A 25,048-nucleotide genomic window follows, 5' to 3' on the forward strand; every position below is an offset into this window, starting at 1 on the left:
CATAATTGTGGCACTTATTAGTTACGGAGTTTGGGGCAAATTACTGGTTTTCTCTGAGCATACGCTCCCATCTTTTAAAAGAGGTAAATAATATCTGATCTGTCTTAGAATAGTTTTGAAGGATCAGATGCAATGATAAGAGTTAGAGATCTTTGATAAGCCTTGAACTGAAATGAAGTCTGTTAAAGATGATTCTGGAAAACAAATGCTGGCACGGTAAATGTGATGCCATGCCCCCGTGGGCCTGTTGGTAATTGTGGCAGATACGGAAACTACACTGTGATTCTTTGCGCTGCACGCCACTGACGCTCCACAAGGCCAGACGGTCACGTGTTCACTGGAGCCCGTAAACAAGTTGCAGCAAACTTCTAAGCAAACGGCTTAACAAAATATATGCCCTTTTAAGTTTTCAGCTTGGTCTATTCCAGAATAATTTTGTATGCATTTGGGCACCTACAGTGCCTGTTTTAACACTGAGTAGACAGCATGTCTGTATCTGGGGTTACTTGGGATTTGCGCCTCCAGGGAGACTCAGCCTGTGTCTCCAGGTGCTGGTATCATCAAAATGGCTGTGAGCCCCGTAGCGGTCTAAGCCTTTTTGCTCACATCAACTCAGTTTTCATGCAGCCCAGTGAGATAAAGACCACTCCACCCCATCTTATAGACGAGGAAACTAAGGCACAGAGAAGTGTGCCAGTTGCCTGAAGTCACACAGTAAATTGTTAAGCCTTGATTCAAAGCTAGACATCTAGATACTTGTCACATTCTGTGTGCGTGTGTGTATGTACATGTGTGTGTTTACGTGTGTATGCATACATACATATGCATGTGTGTGGAGTTTTTTCTAAGGATGGGTTTTATAAATTTCATCTGATTCTCGAGGAGATAGATAAAATCCAGTTAAGAATCTCTACTTAGGGTGTGCCTGGGTGGCTCAGTTGGTTAAGCGTCTCTTTTTTTTTTTTTTTTTTAAAGCATATTTATTTATTTTGAGAGCAGGGAGGGGCAGAGAGAGGAGATAATCCAAAGCAGGCTCCACACTGTCAGCACAGAGCCCAACATGGGGCTCGAACTCAAAAAACCATGAGATCACGACCTCAGCCCAAGTCAAGAGTTGAATGCTTAACCGACTGAGCCCCCCTGATGCCCACCCCCCTTTCTAAGTTTGTTTATTTAGAGAGAGAGAGAGAGGAAGCATCTGGCTCTTTTTAAATTTTATTTATTTTTATTTTTTAATTTACATCCAAGTTACTTAGCATACAGTGCAATAATTATTTCAGGAGTAGATTCCAGTGATTCATCCCCTATGTATAACACCCGTGCTCATCCCCACAAGTGTCTTCCTTAATGCCCCTTCCCCATTTAGCCCATCCCTCGACCCCCAACCCTTCAAGCAATTCTGTTTGTTCTCTGTATATAAGAGTCTCTTATGTTTTGTCCCCCTCCTTGTTTTTATATTTTTGCTTCCGTTCCCTTTATTCATCTGTTTTATATCTTAAATTCCACATATGAGTGAAATCGTATGATATTTGTCTTTCTCTGACTAATTTCACTTAGCATTATACCCTCTAGTTCCATCCGCAAATGTCTGACTCTGGATTTCAGCTCAAGTCATGATCTCCTGGCTCATGAGATCAAACCATGCTTCAGGCTCCATGCTTCAGCACAGAGACTGCTTGGGATTCTCTCACTTTCTGCCCCTCCCCTGCTCACTCGTGCATGCTCTCTCTCTCAAAGGAAATAATAAACTTTTTAAAAATTTCTAAAAAAAAAATAGAATCTCTACCTTAGAATGAGACTATAAACTTAGGAAGACTTAGATTACTACCTAGTAAAGTATTTTTTGTTGTGGTAATCTGTAATCAGCTATCATCATTACTAATTCTAGGATTTTTTTTTTTTTTTTTGGAAACATGAAATAGACTATTAAGAGGTAGAAAGAGCATGAAAATTAATGATGCCTGACAATTTCTAGAGCATATATTCAGAGATTTTTTTTTCCAACATCTTCTTGGCTACTCTGCCCCTGCTTTACAGTTGGTGTGTATATATTGGTGTGTATATTTAAAGAAAAAATCCTGTTTGGGGCTGTGGTAAGTCTCCCTAAGAAGAGTCTACCTAAGAAGAGAGTGGTTTGCTTGGTCTCTACCCTCTGCTATCGTGAACGAGTAGAAGATCCAAAAGAACAAACTGGAATGGATCCTCTATCATTTCCTTCTTCACCACATGCAAATGTAAAACCATCTATTTGATTCTTGGGGTTTTTTTGTTTGTTTTTGTCATTTTAGGTAATTGGGGAAAAAGCCAAAGAAGATTCATCAGATAACCTAGAGACTTCTGATCTTGTGCTTTCTGGTATTGGAAGTACCCAAACTAATGGGCCTCCTATTCCTGGGGAAGATAAAGCCTTTGAGCCACCTGATAGCACAAGAGTGACTTCTGATGATACTGTCACGCAAACCGCACTCACCAAGACTTACGATGGGATCAGCAGTCAGTCAGTGATTTGTCAGAATTCTGCATACAGCACCCTGGAAAGCAAAGCTGATATTTTTCATGCAACAGTGCAGGCAAAAACAGGTACCTTACAGGGCCATGTCCAGCACAGAAGCCCCGTAAACCAAGAACGCCAGCCTTCATTGGAGAGGAAGGATGATACAGAGTATGTGATGATTAATCTGGAACCAGTTACGTTCACTTTTGAAAAAAATAACTATGTACCAGTACAGACAGAAGTTGTAAATAGAACCCACGAACCTATGGCCTTTACTATGGAGTCGATTAAACAGGTACCACCTGCTACAAGTCTTAGACATCCCGTGTCTGCATTTGAAAAAGCACAAACACAAGGCCTTAGGGACGTTCCCTCTCTAGCAACGTCCAGACAAAAAGGCACTAAGCACCTGTGTGCCTCCTCCGTCGGTAGAGAGACACTTGCCGAAGAAGTGTGTTCGCTACAGAAAGAGATTCCTGTTCCAGGTTCATCGTCACCATGTGATAATTCAGTGGTGGCGGAGGCATTATCGTTAGTTAAAAGTTCTAATTTTTCGTTACCCAAAGAAGAAATGAAACTCTCTCAAGAATTTTTTCTGCAGACTCCAAGTCTCTTTGGCATATCTTCGGAAGAGGTCGTTGAGCCGTCGCAGGTTGAAGAGGTGGTCCTGGCACCAGCCTCTGCCACTTTGGAAAAAGGTTATTCACATGACTACATGCCATCAATGGGTAATACAGCCGATAGCTCCTCAGGACTGACCGATGACAAGAGTGGTCTCCAGAGTGAAAATAGGAGTTTTGAGTCTTTGAATTCAGCATTTACCCAACCAACCAGACTCTCTCTGAATAGAGAGGAGGCCAGCCTGGAGTTCTCAGAGGAGGATTCCGACGTAGACCTCACGCTCACGGTATCGCCACCAACCAGCCCCAGAGAAGTGCCGGCTGGCAGACTGGAGCTGCAGCAGGAGGCCTCGGCATCAAATGTAGAACTTCCTGACGTGACTGACGAAATAATCAAGCCAGAAGAGGTGACTCTCATAGAAAACAGAAAAGCGAATTCTGCTAACTGTACATCCACGTATCCTGCGGTGTCCGAGAAATCATTAGAAAACGAGAGAAAAGGTGATAATTTACAAACAGTCACCTTAATACTTTCTAAAGAAACTTGTGCCCTTGAGATTGCAGAGGAGGTTAATGTCACCTCAGACTTTCCCTTCAGTTCTTTAATTGAAGAAGTGTCACCAGCTTCTAGTCCTGACCCCCAAGTGCCAGTCGAAGGAACACAACTATGTCAGGCTGTGTCTCTGTGTAGTTTAAAACTTGCTGATACACACTGTGAGAAAAGTGACCGATTCTCCCAGGTCGAGTCAGTAGATTCGGCCAGCACGGAGAAAGAAGGCTCTTTTGTCAGTCCCACCTGTCCAGGGGAACGAGACAGCGTACCTGGAGTACGCGAGACGTGGCTTTCTGCTGGGCTGCCTCACCCAGGAAGAAAAGATGGCTGTTTGAGCCTTCCTAGTAGAGCAACCGAGGAAGTTGTCCCGAGGGAGCATGGCGAGGGTTCCTCTTTCTCAGAAAAGGTGCCGCCCTGTGATACGGGCTTGAGCCAGCCTGCCTCAGCTGCCCAATATGGAGATGACTTCAAGCTTTCTCTAGAAAAATTGGTAACATCAGGAATTCCACTGCAGCCACTTAGCATACAGAACAGGAATTCAGACTTAAATCATCTGGTCTTGGAGACCTGGGAGTCTCCATTTAGCCCTAGAAAGATGATTGAAAATAAGTCTCTGGCTGACACATTTGTTGCTACAGCTGCACCAAGTGCTATAGCAAATGTGTCACTGAAACAGGAGATTGGCCCCAAAAGCATCGAGAAGAATCTCTTTAGCAGTGATTTGAAGACGAATGAAGGCATTTACGTCCAAGCCAAGTCCTCGAGCTCCGGCTCCGTTGGCGGAGCTGACGCCACACAGACACGCAGGCACTCGGGGCTCCCCAGACTTGCCTTTCGTTCACATGGCGCTGCTGCCTTCCCCCATTGTTCAACAGCCACGAACGCAGAGACGGGCTTTCAAACTCAGGAAATAGCCATAGTCAGAATGGCCAGTTTGCTTAAGAATAGTGACACTGAGGCCAGGTTCCACGAAAAAGCCATAGATCTAGGAGGTGTTGATTCTCAGTTGCACATCACATCTCCAGAAGACAAGCAAAAAACAATCCATGTGCTGCAAGACGGGTCAGTGTGTGAAACAAAAGATGTGTTGAAGGCTGGGCTTTCCCCCACGTATTTACATGCTGATTCTTACCAAGGTACAGCAGTCACCAGTGAAAATAGCAGTAGAGAGCCTTGTGCTTCCTTTGTTCCCCAGTCTCACACCCCTCTTATCTGTGGAGTCTCTGAAGAACAGACGGCAAATAAGGGTCCTGGTGAGGGGCTCAGAGCCAAGGAAGACTCGGGGACCCTGAGCAGAGACATGGACCTCGGTGTGAATTCTGACATCCATTACGAGCCACTTTCTGGAGAGTCCGATCAAGACTCTTGTGGTGGGTGTAGAAATCCCCAATCAGTGGTGGAGGGTTCCTGCTCTGTGCAATGTAGTCAAACCAAGAAGGAAGATGCTCCAAAAGATGATTATGACTCTTTCCTGAGCCTAAATAATAGTGATAATGAAGAGTGGGGCTACTGCAAGCAGTCCTCAGGGTTGGAAACAGGCCTTCCTCCCAGACACTGGCTCTGTGGACTCAAGAAGGAAGACCGGTGTGTGCCATCTTACGTCCAGATCCGAGACCTCCGTGGCATCCTCAGGACTTATGCTAATTTCACCATAACTAAAGAGCTCAAAGAGACCACGAGAACTTTGCACAGCCTGAAGAGGTGCCCCGGTTTCATGGCAAAACGTGGTTTGCTCAGCTCCTGGACAAATACTTGGCAGGTGGCAGATGACCTCACCCAGAACACTTTGGATCTGGAGTATCTGCGTTTTGCACATAAGCTAAAACAGATTGTAAAGAACGGAGATTCTCGGCATTCTGCCTCTTCTGCCAGTGTCTTTCCAAAGGAGCCCCCTCTCCAGATCGCTGCAGGAGCTCCCCCTCTGACAAAACTATCCGAGGCCCCGGCTCTGCGCCCTGCGTCCCGGAGCAGAAGTCCCCTCGTGGTAACAGTGGTTCTCTCGGACCCCAGACAGCAGAGTCTGCATAGGAGAGGCCAGATGCTCGGCGGTTCGGACAGTTCCTGCTTCTGGAAGGAGAGGTGTGGTCACGGTAGAAATCATCTTACAAACTCTGAAAGAAATCACACCGTTTCATTCCACCTCAACAAACTGAAATACAACACGACTTTGAAAGAATCCCGGAGTGATATTTCGCTTATTCTCAACGAATATGCCGAATTCAACAAGGTGATGATGAATAGCAATCCGGTCATTTTCCCAGAGAAAGAGTCAAGTGCGGCTCCTGGAGAAGCCGCCTCTCCAGAGCTGTACTCCTCTCTCCCGCGGGCAGCCTCCTACGAGGACATGATCACAGACCTGTGCACCAGCTTGCACGTCAAACTGAAGAACGTGGTGAAAGAGGCCTGCAAGAGTCCCTTCCTGTTCTACCTCGTTGAGACCGAAGACCAGTCATTCCTTGTGAGGACGAAGGTAAGGTGCCCGCTCCGTCTTGGGGTGTGTATTCTTCTCTTTGCCACCTAACTTTATTTTGGAGGTGATAAATGTAGCGTCCTTGCCTTCGGAAAGAAATCAGGACATGGAGAGGCTTTAAGTCTCACTGCTCAGTCTTCACTGCATCTGCCACTCATACTCCTTCTGAACATTCCATCATGTTCCATGTTAGTGCGGTGACTGATTTTCACACCAAAAAGCTACCACCCAAATTTTCACACCAAAAATACTATTCCTGTTCAGATGGGAGCACAGACGTATTCCAAAGGGAAGATTCGGACTTAACAAGAAAGTAATAATACCTGTGTTCCTCCATTAGCGTGGATAGTTGATGGGGATCTCTTTTGGTTTGGGAGGTTTTTGGTGGTGTTTTTTTTAATTATTATTATTTGTTTAATGTTTGTTTAGAGCACGAGTGGGGAGGGACAGAGAGAGGGAGACACAGAATTCGAAGCAGGCTCCAGGCTCTGAGCTGTCAGCACAGAGCCCGACACAGGGCTCGAACCCACCAACCAGGAGAACATGACCTGAGCCCAAGTCGGACGCTCAACTGACTGAGCCACCCAGCCGCCCTTTTGCTTGTTTGTTTCTTAAATTCCACATATGAGTAAGAGCCTATGATACTTGTCTTTCTCTAACTGACCTATTTCACTTAGCATCCTACTCTCTGGCTCCATCCACATCACTGCAAATGGCAAGATTTCATTCTTTTTTATGGCTGAGTAATATCCCTGTGTATACACGCACATGCACACACACACGCACACCATCTTTATCCGTTCATCTATTCATGGACACTTAGGCTGCTTCCATAGTTTGCCTGTTGTGCATAAGGCTGCAGTAAACATAAGGGTGTGTGTATCCCTTTGGATTAATGCTTTTGTATCTGAGGGGTAAATAACCCACTAGTGGATTACCGGAGCATATGGTATGAAATCTATTTTTAATTTTTTGAGGAACCTCTACATTGTTTTCCCCAGAGGCTGCACCAGTCCGCACTCCCACCCACAGTGCAAGAGGGTTCCCCTTTCTCCACTTCCTTGTCAGCACTTGTCATTTAGATACTAGCCATTTTGACAGGTGTGAGGTGATACCTCAGTGTGGTTGTGGTTTGCATTTCCCTGTGATGGGTGATGCCGAGCATCTTGTCATATGTCTTTCGGCCATCTGGATGTTGTCTTTGGCAGAATGTCTGTTCACGTCTTCTGCCCATTTTTAATTGGTTTATTTGGCTTCTGAGTATTGAGTTTTAGAAGTTCTTTATATGTTTTGGATAGTAACTCTTTATCAGATACGTCATTTGGAGATCTCTTCTTCCATTCCGTAACTGCCATTTAGTTCTGTTTCCTTCACTGTGCAGAAGCTGTTTATCTTTTTTTTAATGTTTTAATTTTTTTTTATTTTAGAAAGAGCATGAGTGGAGGGGGGGAGAGAGAGAGAGAGAGAGAGAGAGAATGAGAGAGAGAGAATCTTAGGCAGGCTCTACCCTAGCACAGAGCCTGATGTGTGGGGCCTGATCCCACAACTCTGGGATCATGACCTGAGCCAAAATTAAGAGTCAGAGGGTCAACAGACTGAGCCACCCAGATCCCCCAGAAGCTTTTTATCTTGATAAGGTCTCAATAGTTCATTTCTGCTTTTGTCTCCCGTGCCTGAGGAGGCCTATCTGGAGAGGAGTTGCCGTTCTCAGATTATTGCCTGTGCTCTCTGCAGCTTTATGGTTTCAGGTCCCACATTTACATCTTTAATCCATTTGGGGTTAAATTTTGCGTATGGTGTAAGAAAGTGGTCCAGCTTTCCCAACACCATTTGTTGAAGAGACTTTTTTCCATTGAATATTTGTTCCTGCTTTGTCAAAGATTAATGGACCATATGATTGTGGGTTCATTTCTGGGTTTTCTGTTCTGTTCTCTTTTTATGCCAATACCATACTGTTTTAATTTCTGCTGTTTTGTAACATAACTTGAAATACAGAATTGTGATGCTTCCAGGTTTGTTTTTCTTTTTCAAGATTCTTTGGCTATCAGAGGCCTTTTGTGGTTCCATACAGATTTTAGGATTATTTATTCTAGTTCTATGAAAAATGCTGTTGCTATTTTGATACGGATTGCATTAAACGTGTAGATGGCTTTGGTAGTGTGGACATTTGAACAGTATTTATTTCAGTCTTTCATTATTTACAGTAGTGCTCAGATTGTCCCAGACCCAGCCAGTGGGACCCAGTCCTTTTAAGCTGGCTTCGGTGTCCTTGGAGCCCTTCTTCCTTTGTGGCACAACTTGATGTTGCAGGTTATCTCACAGTTTCTTTGCCCACCCCCCGCCCCCGCAGCCTTGAAGTCCGCCATTTCTCCAGGGAGCAGGATTCTGAGTGAAGAGTAGCATTCGGGATCAGCATCTGGGCACTGGGTGAGCTCGGCGCCACTGGGTATCTCCGCTTCCAGGCCTTCCCAGCGGAGCCAAGAAGCGCGCATGTCTGTGTGTAAAAGCTGCAGCCTCCCCCCCAGCCCCGGCTCATCCCCGCCACCATTGCCGGAGTCGCAGCTGTCCCCGTGTGGCAGGGAGCTGGCTCCCATCACCCCGCCTGCAGTCGCACTCCCGGCCCACAGCTCGCCCCTGGACGTCCGGCCCCGTCCTCACTGCCTGGGGCACTGACCGGCACTGGCCCTCGGCCCTCACACAGGAGCGGGAGCCCGTTCGGAGGACGGCGGTCCTCAGTGTGTATTCTAGAATCCCAGTGTGTGAGCGGAGGGGGAATGTTGCCAACACGACGGCCCCCGGATGGCACAGGTGCTCTGACGATGTTCCAAGGAGTCAGCCTAGTCGAGAGGGTCAGGACCTTTTCCTTAAGGAAGCGACACCAGCCTCGTGTACGTGGTGCAGGCAGCTGGACTGATGAGTGTTTGGTTCATTGACCGGATTTGTTTCGGGTCGCTCAGGTCAGCACTTCAGGGTGTCCGGGGTGCCTGTCACGTGGTGTCACCTGGTAAGCCCCATGCATGGTGAATTACAAAGTAACATCAAACCTGTGCGGCCGTCCTGGCGGTCCTCCAAGGGACGAGGCCCCGCGGGGACTGAAATGCTGGTGGCTCCCCAGTTGCCCTGTTCTCCCTGGGCCAACGGGAAGCTGGTGGCACAGGGCTGTCGCATTTCCCATCTGGAGCGAGTCTGGAGGTGTGGACACAGCCGGGTCGGGAAGGAAGGGCCTCACGGAGGCCCCGCGAGGGCACTGAGCACCGAGGTCACTGGGAGGCAGTGACACTGTTTCTTAAGATAAATAACGCCGTGTCTGCATTTCAGAGAGATTTCTGCCACAGCGGGGAGGCCTGGAGGCGAGCTGGACGGCAGGCCTCAGTGGGAGGCTAGAGGGAAACGAGTTCTTCTCTGAGATGGCTGGTGCCTTCCAGCTCGGACCTTTTACATGACTTTCGTTTAGTTAAATGCAAACTTTTTTTTTTTTTGGCCATCAAGGATCCTTTTCCAAGGTTTCTTGTTAAGCGGTTGCCAGATTGGTTTCCCCAGCCCCTTCCGCCAATGTCTTTGTTCTAATTTCCACTGCTTTGGTAAGCAGTGTAGTTGAAAAAATGAAGCTTTACACGGACTTGCAGACTCTTTGAAGGTGCCTGGCCTCTAAAAGTAACCTAAAAATTGTTGTATACCTTGAATGAAGTTAATTTTGTTTTGGGCAGATTCTATATGCTGTACCTTGACGTGTGCTGAAATAAGTCAGGGATCGACTCAAGTGGTGTCACAACCGTGTCCCACAGTGAGCAAAATACCTGATTTCTTTTTGCTTCCATCATCTCAAGAGCAACAGTGCCATTCACACCCTTGACAGAGCACAGGTTTTCACACAGGAGAGAAATCATAGCCAGGGTCGGTTTCCTTCCAGCAAAAGGAAGGAAACCTTCCTGCTTGCTTAAACAGTAAATGTTTTGTTTGCTGATATTTTTTCATGTGACCCCTGTTTACAACAGAGAATAACAAATTTTGTGCAAAGGCAAAACTAACCTTCCAGGGAGAAGGTGGACACATTATAAAATAAACTTGAGAATAAAGTATTACCAAGGTACTCTAGGGGTGCCTGGCTGGCTCAGTAGGTTAAGCATCTGACTCAGCTCAGGTCATGATCTCACACTTTGTGGGTTGAAGCCCTGCAGCAGGCTCTCCGTTGCCAGCACGGAGCCTGCTTCAGATCCCCTGTTCCCCCCCTCTCTCTGCCCCTCCCCTGCTGGTTCTCATTCTCTCTCAAAATAAACTTGGGGTGCCCAGGTGGCTCAGTCGGTTAAGCGACCGACTTCAGCTCAGGTCATGATCTCATGGTTTGTGGGTTTGAGCCCCGCCTCGGGCTCTGTGCTGACAGCTCGGAGCCTAGAGCCTGCTTCGGATTCTGTCCTCCCTCTCTCTCTGCCCCTCCCCCACCCCCTTTCTCTCAAAAATAAACATTTTTTTTTAAGTTTTTTTTTTAAATAAACTTAAAAAAATTTTTTGAAAGGGGTGCCTGGGTGGCTCAGTTAGTTAAGTGTCCAACTTTGACTCCAGTCATGATCTCATGGTTCATGAGTTCGAGCCCCACGTTGGGTTCTGTGCTGACAGCTCGGAGCCTGGAGCCTGCTTCAGATTCCGTGTCTCCCTCTCTGTCTGCCCCTCCCCCACTCATGCTCGCTCGCGCTCTCTCTCTCTCTCTCTCTCAAAAATCAGTAAACATTTTTAAAAATTTAAAAAGATAATCCAGAGCAAAATGTTTCTGAAAACTGAGAAAACTACCCCAGATGATTTTTCTGCCCTGGAGAGTCCTGGGGCACTCAGTAGTGATGGGTGTCAGGCCCCGTTTATTTGTAAGATGAGGAACATCTGGGAGGCCCTTTGTTGTTGAAATTCAGAGTGCACGACAGAGTAGCTGAGAACGCCACAGGATGCGATGAAAATGTTGAACATCTCAGAAAATGTATTCGTTCAAGTGGTTTATTAGTAAAATAAGAGCTAAAGATTTATATTTAGATGTTTTAGTGGGCTGTCTGAAAAGAAGTCTCATCTGCAGGAGTTTCTTTCAAAATACATCGCTGTGCATTTTGAGTGAAGAATCAAAATGGTCCAGGGCTGGTTGATACTGTATTTTTTACAAAGGACAGAACCAGAGATGGTCAGACACCAGGTTCCTGGGGTGCGGTGGAAGCCTCTAGAACCCTTCAGACAGAAGCCGTGTCAGCATCACAAGGAGAACAGGGTGAAGGAGTTCCCTTTAATGACACGGACTTACCCTGCCGTTAGGCCTGTGACCGTAGTGTCTGACAGGAAGGCGGCGGCCTGGTGACCTGAGGTTCAGCCCACTTACCCTACCTCCCTCCCCCATGCTCACCAACACCTGCCGCACCCAGGGCTCCCTCCACAGCCGTGAACGGCAGTCCAAGTGATGCTTACAAGTCGGGAGTATTATTTCCCAAAGTTCTGGAAACGTTTTGACTGGAGGTGGCATTTTTAGAGTGAGCATCTGCGTGCCACCAGGTAATCGCCTCAGGGTGGGTGAGAGTCCTAGGCGTGTATATCAGTCTGATGCTGATCAGACTGTGGACCACGAAAGGTTTACTATAAAGTGCTTTGCCGTTGAAATGGGTTTGTGGGGTGCCTGGGTGGCTCAGTCGGTGGACCATGCAGCTCTTTCTTGATTCTGGCTCAGGTCATGATCCCAAGGTTGTGGGATCGAGCCCCTCGTCGGGCTGCATGCTGAATGTAGAACCTGCTTAAGATTCTCTCCCTCCCTCTCCCGCCATCACCAAAAAAAATTTTAAACAACACAAGAAACTTTTGAGTCCAGTTAGTGACACCCACGAGCCATGTTTTAGACGCAGAAGCTCCTTTAGAAGACAAACTGCCGTTTCTGTTGCCTTGTTGGGATGCAGGTTAGTAAATAGGATGTGCTCTCTGATGTTCAGTGAACTGTAGAAGTAATTCTGTGCAAATACCCTTTTTTATTGTAACGGTTCCTTGTAAATCTTTCAGGCCCTTCTGAGGAAAGGAGGCCATACAGAAATGGAACCGCAGCATTTCTGTCAAGCTTTTCCCAGAGAGAACGATACACTGGTGGTCGTCATCAGAAACGAAGACATAGCATCGCATCTGCATCAAGTACGTGTGGTGATCTTTTCTTACAGAGTGTGTGTTCTGGGCATTTCCAAATGACCAGACCCATCGTCACTTCTCAGGGCAGAAGTGAACTTTCCCACTGAATCCAAGTGGGAAGCCGACGGGGGTCGAGGGTGCACCCTCGGACCGTATACTTACCGAGGCGTTTCTGGCACGTCGCGTCTGAGTTGAGACTTTCATAGTAACTGGGGCAGAACCACGGAAAGGGAGGTATCGGGACACTTTCTCAGCTGAGATACAAACCTGTGTCTCTCAGTGCCTGGCAGCAGTAAATCTCCCTTCGGAAGGACTTGTGAAAGTGTTCTTACCTCTTTGCTATGATATTTATTTACCCGTTATTTGCATCAGAGTAATTGCCTGTCCCAAGAACTGCGCTCGGGGGTGGGAATCGAGCCCTGCCCGGGGAGCCGGAGAGAGAGCAGCGACGGTGCGAGCCTGTCGCCTGCTTCACTACTGGACGGGTGTCCAGACCTCCGCTGCGCCTTCCCTCCGTCACCGTCCCCGGCCTTTGGAGTTAGAAGGGGACGGGCCGGAGCGAGTGTGCGGCGTGGATGGTGAACGGAGTCAGGACTGCTTGTGAGGGGCGCTCCTACTGTTGGATAGGGCTTTGCAGGATTCCCGGTCGGTCGTCCAGGCGAAGTTCTTTCCAGCTGTCCCCGAACCTCGAAACCCTGGGATAAAAGTGCCGAAAGCGACCTGACAGACCTCTTTCCCGGGATGCGTCTGTGTTTGCTAGATTCCCTGTTTGCTGAGGCTGAAGCACTTCCCCGGTGTCGTGTTCGCTGGCGTGGACGGCCCTGAAGACGTCCCCGAGTGCACCTACCAGGAGCTCTTACACGCCGGAGGCTTTGTGGTCTCAGATGACAAGATCCTGGAAACTCTGACATTAGGTTGGTCTTGTATTTTCCTCTCTTGTTTCTTTAAAGGACAGTCAGATCGGTTTCTCTTCACCCAGTGACCCGAGTATGATTTCATCCAAAAGAAAGTAACAACTCAGTCTCAGTCGCCACCTTCAGAGGCCTGAGTTTATGCCGCGTGCTGAGCACTCGCACCTCCCTGGGGATCGCTGGCATCCTCCTCCCCAGCCCGCGTGCTCTCCGCCTCCTGGTGCTGACTGGTGATGGGACCGCCAGCCCCGCTTCTCGGTCCCTTCCTGTCAGTGCTGCCGCGGAGCCGTTCACCGTGGACTCTTGCTGTAACTGTCCCGACACTGGCCCCGTCCGCACCCCCCCCTCGCTCCCGTTGCCATCACCCCTGCCGTGTTGTTGATGTTCTGGAAGTCAACAAATGGCTCCCAAAAGCCTTCTTGAGTGTGTGCCGAACACTCACAATTCCCTTCCCTCTGGGCACGGGCCGGACGTGGAGGGAGGTGAGGGCGGCAGCCGGCTTCGAGGTCTCGTCTGAACCTGCCCAAGCTGACGGCCCAGAGAACTTGCCGTAGGTGCCCTTCGTGGGCCACAAGGCGGGAGGGGGTTACCTCCACAGGTGTGACTTCCGCCCGGGCACCTGTCTTCCTCTGGCGCAGCGGGCGCTCCCGCTTGTTCCGTGTGTCCGTGCCGCGTCCGCGTGGCGGTCCAGGCGCTCCTGCCACGGCCGAGGGGACCGCAGGTCGCCGCGTCCTAGCCGTGTGGGGGAGGCGTGTGCACTGAGGCCCGGGACCTCGGTTCCCACCGGGAACCATCGCCGGGCTCCGACCGCACGAGCCGGGAGCCGACAAGGCCTCTTGTGTTCCGCTGTGTAGTTCAGCTGAAGGACATGGTCAAAACCCTGGAGAAGCTGAACGGAAACGGGAGATGGAAGTGGCTGCTTCACCACAGGGAGAATAAGCAGCTGAAGGAAGACATCAGGTGAGGTCTGCGCGCGGGGGTGGGGGGCGGGGGCGGCCACCTGCACGTCCAGGCGCCATCTTCAGCTCCGCTGGGGGTTGAGATTTGGTTTCTGGGGCCGGGCTTTTGGGGTAGGCAGCGGGGTCGGGGCCACCGCCCAGAGTTTGGGGCCCACGCTGTGTGTGTGCGCTCGGCCGGCAGGGGGTCAGGTGCGCGAGTCCGGAAGGTGCGGGTAGCAAAGTTCAGGTTCCGCCACCGTGAACGGAGGGGACGGAGAGCGAGCCGTGGGCTCGCCGCCATGGTGCTTTGTCCGGTGTTGATTCGTGTGTTGTTTCCACGGTCACGAGGATGGAAAAAATTGAGAGCAGGACGTATCCTCGGTTAAATTTTACCCCAAACAAGACCAGAAACAGGTCTTGTTTCAGATGTACAGCTGCTGAGCCCTGGGGCCTGCGGAGCCTCCGCGCTCAGGGAGGCAGGAGCCAACAGGGTCTGGCGCGGGGAGCTGGGAGGAGGCCCCACAAGCCCCGGTCGAGGACCTGCGGGGGCGCTGACGGGCATTTTTGGCGGCGTCCCGGACCAGCTTCCGAGGCTGCTGACGGCGAGGACCTGCTTCAGTGGCATAGTGGAAGCACAGGGCTTAGACAGAGCTGATCCAGCTCAGACAAGAAGTTGTGAAGCTGGGCTTCGAGCCCGGAATGTCCATCTCTAAGATGACCATGTCTCCCCGCACCACGCCCTCCCGAGGAGGACAAACGTAGGTGCAAAACCACACACGCCGGAGATCTTGAAAGGGACGCAGGCGGCCCCGAGCAGGGTTCCGGGAGAGGCTCGTACCTAGGAACAAGTGCAGGAGGGCAAATGAGCCAGGGGGTGCAAGCGGACCCGAGCCCACGATATCATGGAAGGGGTGCAGGGCTCCAAGGACCTGGTGAGCGCAGAGGCCGTGGCCAGGAGATCCCGAGGAGGTGGTGAGCGGGCACTTCAGAGGAAAGATTCAAGTGCGAGAAGGAGTTCCGAGGTTACCACCTCACCCCTGGTCAGCTGGCACGAATAAGCTTATTTCCCGTTCATGGGACTTTGGGGTAAACGGACCCCTTGCTGCTGGCGCTGTCCTCTTCAGAGGGCACCCGCCTCACATGGAGCAGGCGCAGTGGGAACTCGTCAGAAAACTCCCCACGTCCTGTGGCCTTCAGAGGAACTCCTCTTAATCTAAAACCCAAAAAACCTAGGCGTTAAAAACTGCAGTTTCCCCAAAGAACGTTTATAGCCACGTGATTATCAGAAACTACAAAAGCAGCCTCCCATCCATCTCTAGGCGAACGTGACCGACTTCTACGGGAGCGTACACACAAAAGCTGGTGTCACAGAAGTGCGCCGTGTGGTGCCCAGCAGGGCATCGGGTTCATCCCTGCTACAGGGCGGGAGAGCAGACACAGGGACGTTTCACAGTCAGACACCTTCCACTAAAAGAGGAAGAAAAGATAGGTAGTTACAAGATTTTAAGAGAGGTGAGAAATTAAGAAAATTCCCGCTGCTACCTAAGTGTAAGGACGTCGGTGTTTGGCAAGCAGTGCGGGGCCTGAAGAGCGGCTTTGGAAGCGCTGCTGCGACAAAGCGCCGCCGGGCCCGCTAGGAATGACTGAGGGGCCCGCCAAGCAGCGTCGTTGGGAAGTGGCAGTAACTGAGCGCGTGGACGTCCCTCCTGCTCAGAGCGAGGCCCGTGCTTCCCGGACACCCGGAACGCTAACGGGAGGAAAGAGCCAGCCTATCAGGTCGTGAGGGAACCTGACAGGACGGTGACGTCCAGGAAGCCAGGGGCCCGGTGGAAAAGAACAGAAAAGGCAAAGAGCATCCCCAGAGGTTTCAGTGTTTTGACGTAAGAGGTCAAAGTATAGCGAAGGCAAGTAGTGAAGGAACGAAACAGCTGAAAATCCAGATACGGTAAAAAGTAGCCTCCTGCAAGTTGCCAGGGAATCCACATTTGGTTAACGTTTCTGTGTACGTTGCAGAGTGGATTCGATAGCACGTAAGAAGAACTTAATACTGAGATCCTATCAGAGTGCGAATCTCATCGAACTGCTTCATTACCACCATTGTGACTCTCGATCGCCAACAAAAGCAGAACATTTGAAATGTCTGCTCAACCTGCAAGTTCAGCACGTCCACGCCAGGTTCGCGGTCTTCCTGACAGGTAAACTCACCGTGTCCGTTCGGCCAGCTCCGGAAGGGTCCGGGTGTGGTCATCGGATGCCGTACGGGATCTGTGCGCACACGGACTGTACGGGGCAGCCGGGACCCCCCCTTCCTGCCTGGTATGTGCTCCTAAAGGCACGGGAGGCCGGGCCGAGGGGCGCCGTGGGCTCTGTCTGGCGGCCCTCCGGTCCGCTTGTCTACTAGCTGTGGCCTGCGGGCACCTCAAGTTTTAGGTGAACGTTCGCCGAGCCGTTAGAACTACGGAAGGGAGGGCCACAGTCCTTCTGTATCAGCGGTGCTCGGCACCCCCACCCCGGCCGCTCCCAAAGCTTCATACCCCTTCCTCCCTGGACCCATTCCCCACGGACCAAGTCGTTCCATAAAAGTTTTGCTTTTTAAATAAAAGGGGTTCTGATGCCTGAAAAGTATACATCAATGACTTTTTCACCAAAAAGGTATTTTTTTTCTTTTTACAGAAAAGCCTACCATCTCCAGAGAAGTCTTTGAAAACAGTGGCATCCTTGTTACAGATGTAAATAACTTTATTGAAAATATACAAAAAATAGCAGCTCCGTTTAAGAGTAGCTATTGGTAAGAACACTTTCCAGAACTCTCCCTCGTGAGCAGGACAGGACTGATACGGACATTCTGTCTGTGAGGAAACCGGTTGTTTGAAAACTCCGCTCTTTAGTATACATCATGCTGTAAATTTTAAATCTGTGTTAGGGGTGGGATTGCTGTTGGTTTGGCATTAAAGTCAGAATTTTTGAAGGATCATCTACTTCAGGGTCCCCCGTTTCATCTGAATGACTGAACACATTTTCACTTGCGGTTCATCTCGTTCCCAGGACGGAAGATAACGTCCCTCTTAGCATCCTATTTACAAAACATTTCTTAGTTATTCTGTTTATAAAGACGGAATGACCAATTTTGTGTTTATGCAGGGGCCTGCGCTGCAGCTTGCCTAGAACACCAGTGGTGCCACCAACAAATTAGTATTTTCCGTTTACTTTGGAAACTTTTTAGATACACGGAACAGCCTTCTCATATCTGAACAATCAATGTTCTGCGACATAGGAGTGTTCTTCATTTCTTCACACTCTGCTCTAAAATCTTGGGACTTCACTCACAGTGGGACAGCAGCTGTCTACCAGCCTCGGGTTATACTATTAAATATCGTTTTAAATTATTTCATTTTTACGGAGCGCCTTCAAAGCTATTAAGCTCAACGTTAAAAAGAGTTTTATAAACACGTTTACTTAGGTGTAGCAAAAAGAAGTCTATTTTAACCAATAGCTTTGTTTTTGCATGTCAGTGTCGAAAAGGCGTAGGTAGTGCATGTTACAGCCTGTTTGAAAGGTTTTGCCACCCTTGTAAAAGCTGTAATCTTGGTTTTATTTGCTGTTACTCTAGCAACACTACAGGAAGTTAAATGGTACAAATTTATGAACTGTCATTTTTCACTTAGATTTTGTAAACAGCGCATTACAAAGTCAACCCTCGGAGGAAGAAAATCATTTATTTATGGTATTAGAAATAATTTCTAGGGTAATCTTTAAACTCAAAACCAAGCAAAAAAGTTTGTAGAGATACATAGTATCTGTTTGGAACAGAGGTTTTTCTAACCCATTTGTTTCATTTTTTAATAAAGACAACTGAAAATCATTCAGCTGTTTCTGCGATTCCTTCCGTGGAGAACCTTCTGGCAGTTTGTAGCCCAGTTAACAGGTAGGACTTCGCTTCCGCTCCTACCGCAGGACCTCCATCTGCCGGTGCAGCCCCCACGGCCCTGACCCGAGAGAAGGCTCACAGAACTCCAGGACGGGACCTCCGCCCTCCCGCCGAGTCGGAAGGTGGGCGTCTGACGCAGTTTCTCACCTAGAAACACCCCCACTCAGGGAAGACTCCAGGAAGGGGGCTGGAACCCTCCTTGGTCCACTTGAGCCCCTGCTGTGTGAGCTGAGCCTGCTGTCCAAACGTCCAGCCCTCCCCCTCTTGCCGGAAAGCCTTCCCACAACCCTTTCCTAAAACTGCTTTTCCCCTTAGCCGAGTCCCAGGGTCAGTCTCGGCCCTGCTGACCTTCCAGACTGCCTCTTTCATCCTCGTACCCACTGGCCTGGCACCTAAGTATTACAGGCGCTCCGTGGCTGTCGAGTGAGGAATGTGGAAATACAGTTCTTCTCTGTGCTTCTAGCCCGGCGGGCAAGGAAAGGCTCGCTGGGATTTTAGATGATCTTACCATGTAGGCCAAGCGGTGGGGTTCTCGACTGGGGCAATTCTGTGCCTCAGGAGGATGTGGCGAGAACACAACTTGGGGTCTACTCACAGTGAAGCCAGAGGACGGGTATATGTTTAGCCATCGAAATCTGCACGTGGCCCCATCTGCTGCAGCCACGCCGAGGGGAGTGAGCAGCTGGGGCGCACCCGGGGCGAGCCTCACTAGCTCTTAATGTCGGGACACAGACCAATCGAGAAAGAACTGGTTTCCAGAGTTTGGCTTTATTTGCAGTACAGAAATCACCTGGAGCCATTCTGAGACAGACACCACTGAAGCGGAGGCTCTGTCAAATCAATACTGCGTCGCAGCTTTTGGTCCGTCGAAGAAGCCACACCTGGGATACAAAAGAAGCTTCTACGTTTACCTGCTTCACGATAGGGGTCTTTCTTTCCCCTCTGCTCTTCTCAATCTTGTTAAAACACCGCACACAGGCCTCCTCCAAGATGACGCTCACGGTCCGGAGTTGTGTTAGAATTTCAGGCCCACAGAACCCCAACTTGGGGCCGTGTTCCATGGGCGCTGTCGTAATACTTGACAGGAGATGTGAAGGTGTAGGGAGAACGCAGGGATGCCGTCCCGAATTATGGAACATTCCATCTCGAATCTCCTCCATGTCAAGAGGATAGACGGCACGCCACCCACCGATCCGGCTCTCGGGTGGCAGCAGCGCGCCTGCGAAGGCTGCGCTGATTAAAAGATACAAATCCTGTATCAAGTGCTCTGTATCGGTATCACGAGGGATTTTTAAAACTGATGCTGCACTAGGGGGGAAAAAAAGCCAGTACTGGTTAAACCGAACAGAATGTGGTCACCCGCCAATTCTGAATAGCCACTCCAGGAAAACGAGTTAATACATGATATTAGAAAGGGGAGGAATATTTACTGGTACAGTGCTCTGCAATCTCCGTTTTGATTACAAAAGCAGGCCTTACAATACTGATTTCATACGATACGCGTCATTTGCCAAAGGGAAGTCTGTCCTAATGAGATGATAATTGCACTGCCGTTAGTCTTCCCCGTAGATGTCATTCTTCTTGCGCTTCATTTCCTCGAAGTCAAACTCGGATCCGGTCATCCTCTTATAGATGTCTTTAATGTCGTCACAAGTTGTCTCAAAGTGAGTTGTAGCATCGTATGCGCGGGAAATGAAGATCTACAAACGAAAATCACAAAGACCTGAGACGCTACAGGGGTGTCTCCTAATAAGCCTGCGTGTTGATACTCTCTTCAGAGCGCCACACTCACCTGGCTTTCTGTTCCCAAATCTTTTGGTACAAGAAGGTCACTGATGCTAACAAATCTGGAGGGAAAGAGAGAACGGAGTCAGCAGGTGAGCGGACCCCAAGCCCACACTCCCAGCTCTGCCTGAAATTCAAAACCCAAAGGACGAGACCCGCAGGCACAAGGCCCACGCCACAGCCACTGGCGGCTCTCTCCCGGCTCGCCACGCTCCGTGCAAGTATCAGTCTCGGATTTCAGCTAAATGAACACATCGCTTACTTCTGTTCAATTGGTTCCAAAAGCTCCAGAGCCGGTCTGATTTCTTTCTCCGGTTCCTTGGTCTCCACAGTCGTACTGACTATGGCGATGTACTTGCCTTGTGCGGCCACGTTGTGTGCGGAGGAGATCATGCAGACGTAGATATCTGGAAACAAGGGAAGGCACTCACTGCCGGGGCTTGTAAACCTTGGGAATATGCGCGTGCTCCGGCGTCCCCCGTGTATCTCCTCGAGGTGTGCGTTAAAATTGCTTGGGACTGACCAGATCTTCTAGGCAAACCGGGTCATACACAAAAGTGTGCAAGTATCCAGCGACTTCTAGCCCACTGGACAGTAAGGACACGCGGAGCCGTGAACCGCCAGGCTCAGGAGGTTTCTTTTCCCGGCTCTGCTACAGCTACCTACAGAGCCCGACAAAGCAAACTGACTGCTCTGGGGTCATCTTCCTCTCCACGCCTTGCATTTAGAAAGGTTTATTAAGTACCGGTTTTTCATTTATTTATTAGGATAACAAAACCGCAAATCAGCATAAGCTATTCTTCGGTTGGCATAACAAACTCTGTAATTAGGGGCGCGTGGCGGCTCCGTCAGTTAAGTGTCCGACGGGCTCAGGTCATGATCGCGTAACTCTTGAGTTCCAGCCCCGTGTCAGGCTCTGTGCTCACCGCTCGGAGCCTGGAGGCTGCTTTGGATTCTGTGTGTGTCTCTCGCTCTCAAAAATAAACATTAAAAAATAAACTCCTATAATTCTTCCTGTGTCCCACTCAGTAGCTACTCATTTTCCAATGTACAAAATCATGACTGAGCTCCCTTTGCTCTTTTGAGACTTTCACAGACCCTGCGATCTGCTTGGGGCCTGTGAACATCCCTCTGTTCCAGTCATGACCTGTGATTCTGGTTGCTCCCGTGGAAAAACAAACACAGGTCTTAATAGTGTGTTCAAAAGCTCCTAACTCCTTTTAAGTTGAAGATTCGATAAATATAAGCCTTAGGGCTTCTACCTGGAAGGAAGATGGAAAAAGGTAGGGGATGAAGACAGCTGCTTAGCACAAACAGCTTAGGAATTAACAATTTCAGAAGTGAGTCCTGATCTTCCTCAGAGTATTAGGCTGACAAATAATGTCAGCAACCTCCAGAGGCACATAATCACGGACACCACATTCCTCTAGTCCAGCCTCGATCCCTCATTCTAGACAAGCGCACAGGTCTAAGGCAGGGCTCTGGGACTCGTGCGCACCTTCCAGGGTGAGGATCCCTCACACCTTGTTTCTCATATGTAACTTAACTTAAAGTTTCTTCACTATAACAGAGCAAATAAAATTAGGAATTTGGGACAAAACATGAAGCGAATTATATTTAACAAAATCCTACAAACATCTGCCGGATCCTCAAAGCTCACCCGACTTCCGATTGACTTGGTTCTGGGGAATGATGATCTGGCAGGAGTTGGCATCGTTGGTGTTCTTGATGGGGTGGCTGAGGATGCAGATTACTCTGAGCACCTGGCCCACTTTTTCTACTCGGTCTTGGACGTAGCTGGGATCACAGATGAGCTGCTTACAGCGAGCAACCTGTCACAAAACGTGTAAGTAAATATTTGGTGTCCACAATGTTTTTGATAGAAGGTTGACGCCCCTGTCCCTGGAGTAGAATCTGTGGCCCTCATAAGGTTAACCGTAACTACGGACAACTTAAAACTAGTTTTGCCAACAATCCCACCAGAGTCTCCTTGAACAGATCCGTGAATCCGAAGTCCTGTTCAAGTATTCGGCAACCTGGTGCACAGCCTTTAGAAGTACAGGTTTTAGAACTGCACAGACAGGTTTCAGATCCTGGCTGTAGCCAACCTCAAAGGGTGGTTGTTGGGTTAAACGGAATACTGTACCAAAGGCTGTCATCACAGGGGACTGTCCCCAGTAAGAAGTACATGTTCCGTAATTTCCTGAGAAACGAGGAGATGAAACTCCGTGCTAACAAAGACTCTGAGATAGCAGATTATTTCCCAAAACCTCCCATGCTGAAAGCACAAGACAGTTACCGAAGGTCTACAATAGTAACGCTTCGTTCCGACGGCCACCCGGCGGGTGTCGATCACGTGGTCCTAACCCACGGAAGACCATCAAGAACACCGAAGTAGGTCTCTATCCCCAGCTTTGGAGCAGTTCTCACTCCTTGTGAGGGCTGCCATTTCACAAAATACAAATGATCTGGCTGGCAGACCCATGGCATCAGCATCCCCTGAGAACTTGTAAGAAACCGCAGGCCTACCTCATCAGGATGTGCACGTTACGAGGAGTAACACAGGTTTGTGTGCAGTTCAAATTTGAGAAACACTGCGCGAAACTCCACCTAGCCAACACCCAAATAATAAAGTCCTCAGTATCCACCAAGTCCAAACTCAACCAATAAATTATAAGCGGTACAAATAAAGCCAAATCTAAAGGAACACTCAGGAGACAGGCACCAACCTACACTACATAAATACAGACTACTTACCACTTAGACTTCATCCATAATGTCTATTTCCATCTGAAGCGCTAATCAACCCAAGAGGAAATAATACTTTTTAAGCACAACATCGTTAACTAGTCCTTAGTCATTACAAATGACAACCTGCCATAAAGAAACCACATGTAGTCTGGAATCTAGCATCAGTGTCCATTCTACATTATGTTAAATAACATCTCTTTCAAAAAAACATGATATTTTTTAAATTGTAAAAGCTCTTACCTCTCCTTCAGATTTCACACCAATCACTTTTCCATTTTGCACAATGATTTCCTCAATTGGCTTGTTGAGCATGTAGGTACCACCATAAATAGCACTTAGCCTAAAAAAATGTTTGAAATTATAATTTATAATTGTGTCCACGACTAAAGTCTCCTTTCTTAGATCTTTGAGTTACACAGGCAACGTATATCTGCTCAATTTCCTTCTAGAAGGTATTAGTTTAAAAGTCATTAAAGCAACAATTTACCATGAAGTCTCACATTCAGTCCTGAATGCCAAGTCCTTTTGAAGTGCTTATGCTAATCCTCCAGCATATAAATAAAACTGAACTAAAAAAAAACAAACAAAACCAATCAGGAGGCCCTGGAGAGTGACTAAAAAAGCAGACGGACACTGGAGAAGAGACTTGAAGGAACCAGCAAGATCCTTTGTGGTTCCTATGGCTCTCCCCCGAAAGAACCCCTTTCTCTCCATCCCTGTAACAGCGCGGCTAGAACGAAGCAGAAAGCCAGCAGTCTTACTGATTCAAGGTGCCACAGGACAGAATCTGGGGCTGTCAAAGGAGATGAAAATTGTGAGAGGAAATCCACAAAAGGGCAGCCACCAAATCTATAAAATCTCTTCAAATCGTTAACTAACTCTGGAAGTGCTTGTACCTGAGAGATTCCAAGAAATCCAGCAAAAGCAACAGCCAGAAGGCGAAAAGAGCGGAGCCGAGATTATAGCTGAGGGCCTTAAGGACAAATGGGTTTGAAGTCTGAAACTGCCACATTAGAGAGCTTGGTCTATGCACATCTTGAGCTTTCCACTGTAAACCCCAGGAGGATCACACCTCATCACAGCAGGACTAAAGATTAAGCCAAAGAGAGAGAGAGACACACACACACACACACACACACACACACACACACAAACAACACGCCCTCCCCACCCAACAAAGTGTCAACTCAAGCCTCAAAAGTTCAAGGTGCCTGGCCAATAATTTACCCACTTGAGCAAAAATCGACACTCTTCAGAGAAAGAATCCAGCATCTCTAAAACGTGCCAATCAATGTGTCTAGTCTGCAATCCACTATCACCAGACATGTGAAGAGACAAACTGTGACCCAAAGTAAAGATTTCGGGAAAAGCAATCGATACAGATGCCCAGATTACCTACCGATGTTAACATACGCAGGGGTAAAAGGCCGCTATTATGTATACATTCAAGGACAAACATCCTCATTCAAACAGACATTCAAGAACACATTATTAGCACAGGGGCGCCTGCCTGGGTGGCTCAGTCGGTTACACGTCCAACTCTGGATTTCAGCTCAGATCACAATCTCACGGTTTGTGAAACTGAGCCCCTCACTGGGCTCTGTGCTGACAGTGCAGCCTGCTTGGGTTCATTCTCTGCCCCTCCTCCACTTGTTCTCGTTCTCTCTCTCTCTCAAAATAAACTTAAAAGAAGATTAGTATAAATGTATCCAGTAGGATCAAAACGAGTAAACAGAATCTCATAAAAAAAAAAAAAACTATACTTAAAATAACTAGAAATTCTACATATAGAAAGTACAGTACCAGAAAACAAAGTTAAAACTCACTGACTGGGATTCATAGGCTTTTGGAAATAACAAAAAAGGGAGCCTGCGAACTTGAAGACAAATCAATAGGCATTATCCAATATGAAGCATGGAGAGAACAAAAGTTAAAAAAAAAAAAAAAAAAAGCAAAGAGTCTCAGTGACCTGTTGAAGTAATACCAAGCATCCAACATGCACGGAACTGGGTGTCCCAGAAAGAGAGAAAGAGGAAATGGGACGAAACATCTGAAGAGGACAATTATAAAATTCCCAATTTGATATACACGATTAACTCACACATCCAAGCAGTTCAGCAAATCCCCACGCAAAACCACGCACAGGCGAATCCTAGCGAGACCGCCAAAAACCAGAAAGAATCTTGCAAGCAGCCAGAGGGAAAGACCCCATTCCACACAGCGACACAGCAACCGAGGACAGGGCGGCCACCTTCTCAGCAGGAACAGCAGACACGAGTGAGGGAGCCGCAGCTGTCACGTGCGGAAGGAAAAAATCTCAAGCCGACAAACATCCTTCAAAAATGAAGGTGACAGAATACTTTCAGACCGAGGCCAGCGGAGACCCCTCACCAGCAGACCCGAACTACAAGAATGCCACAGAAGGGCTGGACAGAGAGGTCACCACATGGAAACAAGGAT

General features: G+C 48.5%; 2 protein-coding genes across 12 annotated transcripts in view; one reads left to right on the top strand and one right to left on the bottom strand.

Moving 5' to 3' along the window:
* Positions 1-17,986, top strand: part of TASOR2 (transcription activation suppressor family member 2) — a 79,082-nt gene extending 61,096 nt beyond the window's left edge. For 10 of the 11 annotated variants that reach the window (XM_027073333.2, XM_053225217.1, XM_053225216.1 and 7 more), the window contains 6 exons: positions 2,289-6,137; positions 12,156-12,281; positions 13,036-13,189; positions 14,041-14,146; positions 16,138-16,319; positions 16,798-17,986. In XM_027073333.2, the coding sequence (XP_026929134.1) occupies positions 2,289-6,137; positions 12,156-12,281; positions 13,036-13,189; positions 14,041-14,146; positions 16,138-16,319; positions 16,798-16,916 (4,536 nt within the window). In that variant the 3' untranslated portion in view covers positions 16,917-17,986. The remainder of the gene's footprint in view (positions 1-2,288; positions 6,138-12,155; positions 12,282-13,035; positions 13,190-14,040; positions 14,147-16,137; positions 16,320-16,797) is intronic. The other variant, XM_053225214.1, reaches the window with a different exon arrangement.
* Positions 17,987-18,801: 815 nt separating this feature from the next.
* Positions 18,802-25,048, bottom strand: part of GDI2 (GDP dissociation inhibitor 2) — a 33,425-nt gene continuing 27,178 nt past the window's right edge. The window contains exons 7-11 of the mRNA XM_027073341.2: positions 22,829-22,928; positions 21,498-21,669; positions 20,100-20,244; positions 19,845-19,899; positions 18,802-19,752 (exon numbers count right to left, since the gene is read on the bottom strand). Of these exons, the coding sequence (XP_026929142.1) occupies positions 19,606-19,752; positions 19,845-19,899; positions 20,100-20,244; positions 21,498-21,669; positions 22,829-22,928 (619 nt within the window). The 3' untranslated portion in view covers positions 18,802-19,605. The remainder of the gene's footprint in view (positions 19,753-19,844; positions 19,900-20,099; positions 20,245-21,497; positions 21,670-22,828; positions 22,929-25,048) is intronic.

Source organism: Acinonyx jubatus, chromosome B4, assembly GCF_027475565.1.
Source record: "Acinonyx jubatus isolate Ajub_Pintada_27869175 chromosome B4, VMU_Ajub_asm_v1.0, whole genome shotgun sequence".
Taxonomy (NCBI): Eukaryota; Metazoa; Chordata; class Mammalia; order Carnivora; family Felidae; genus Acinonyx; species Acinonyx jubatus.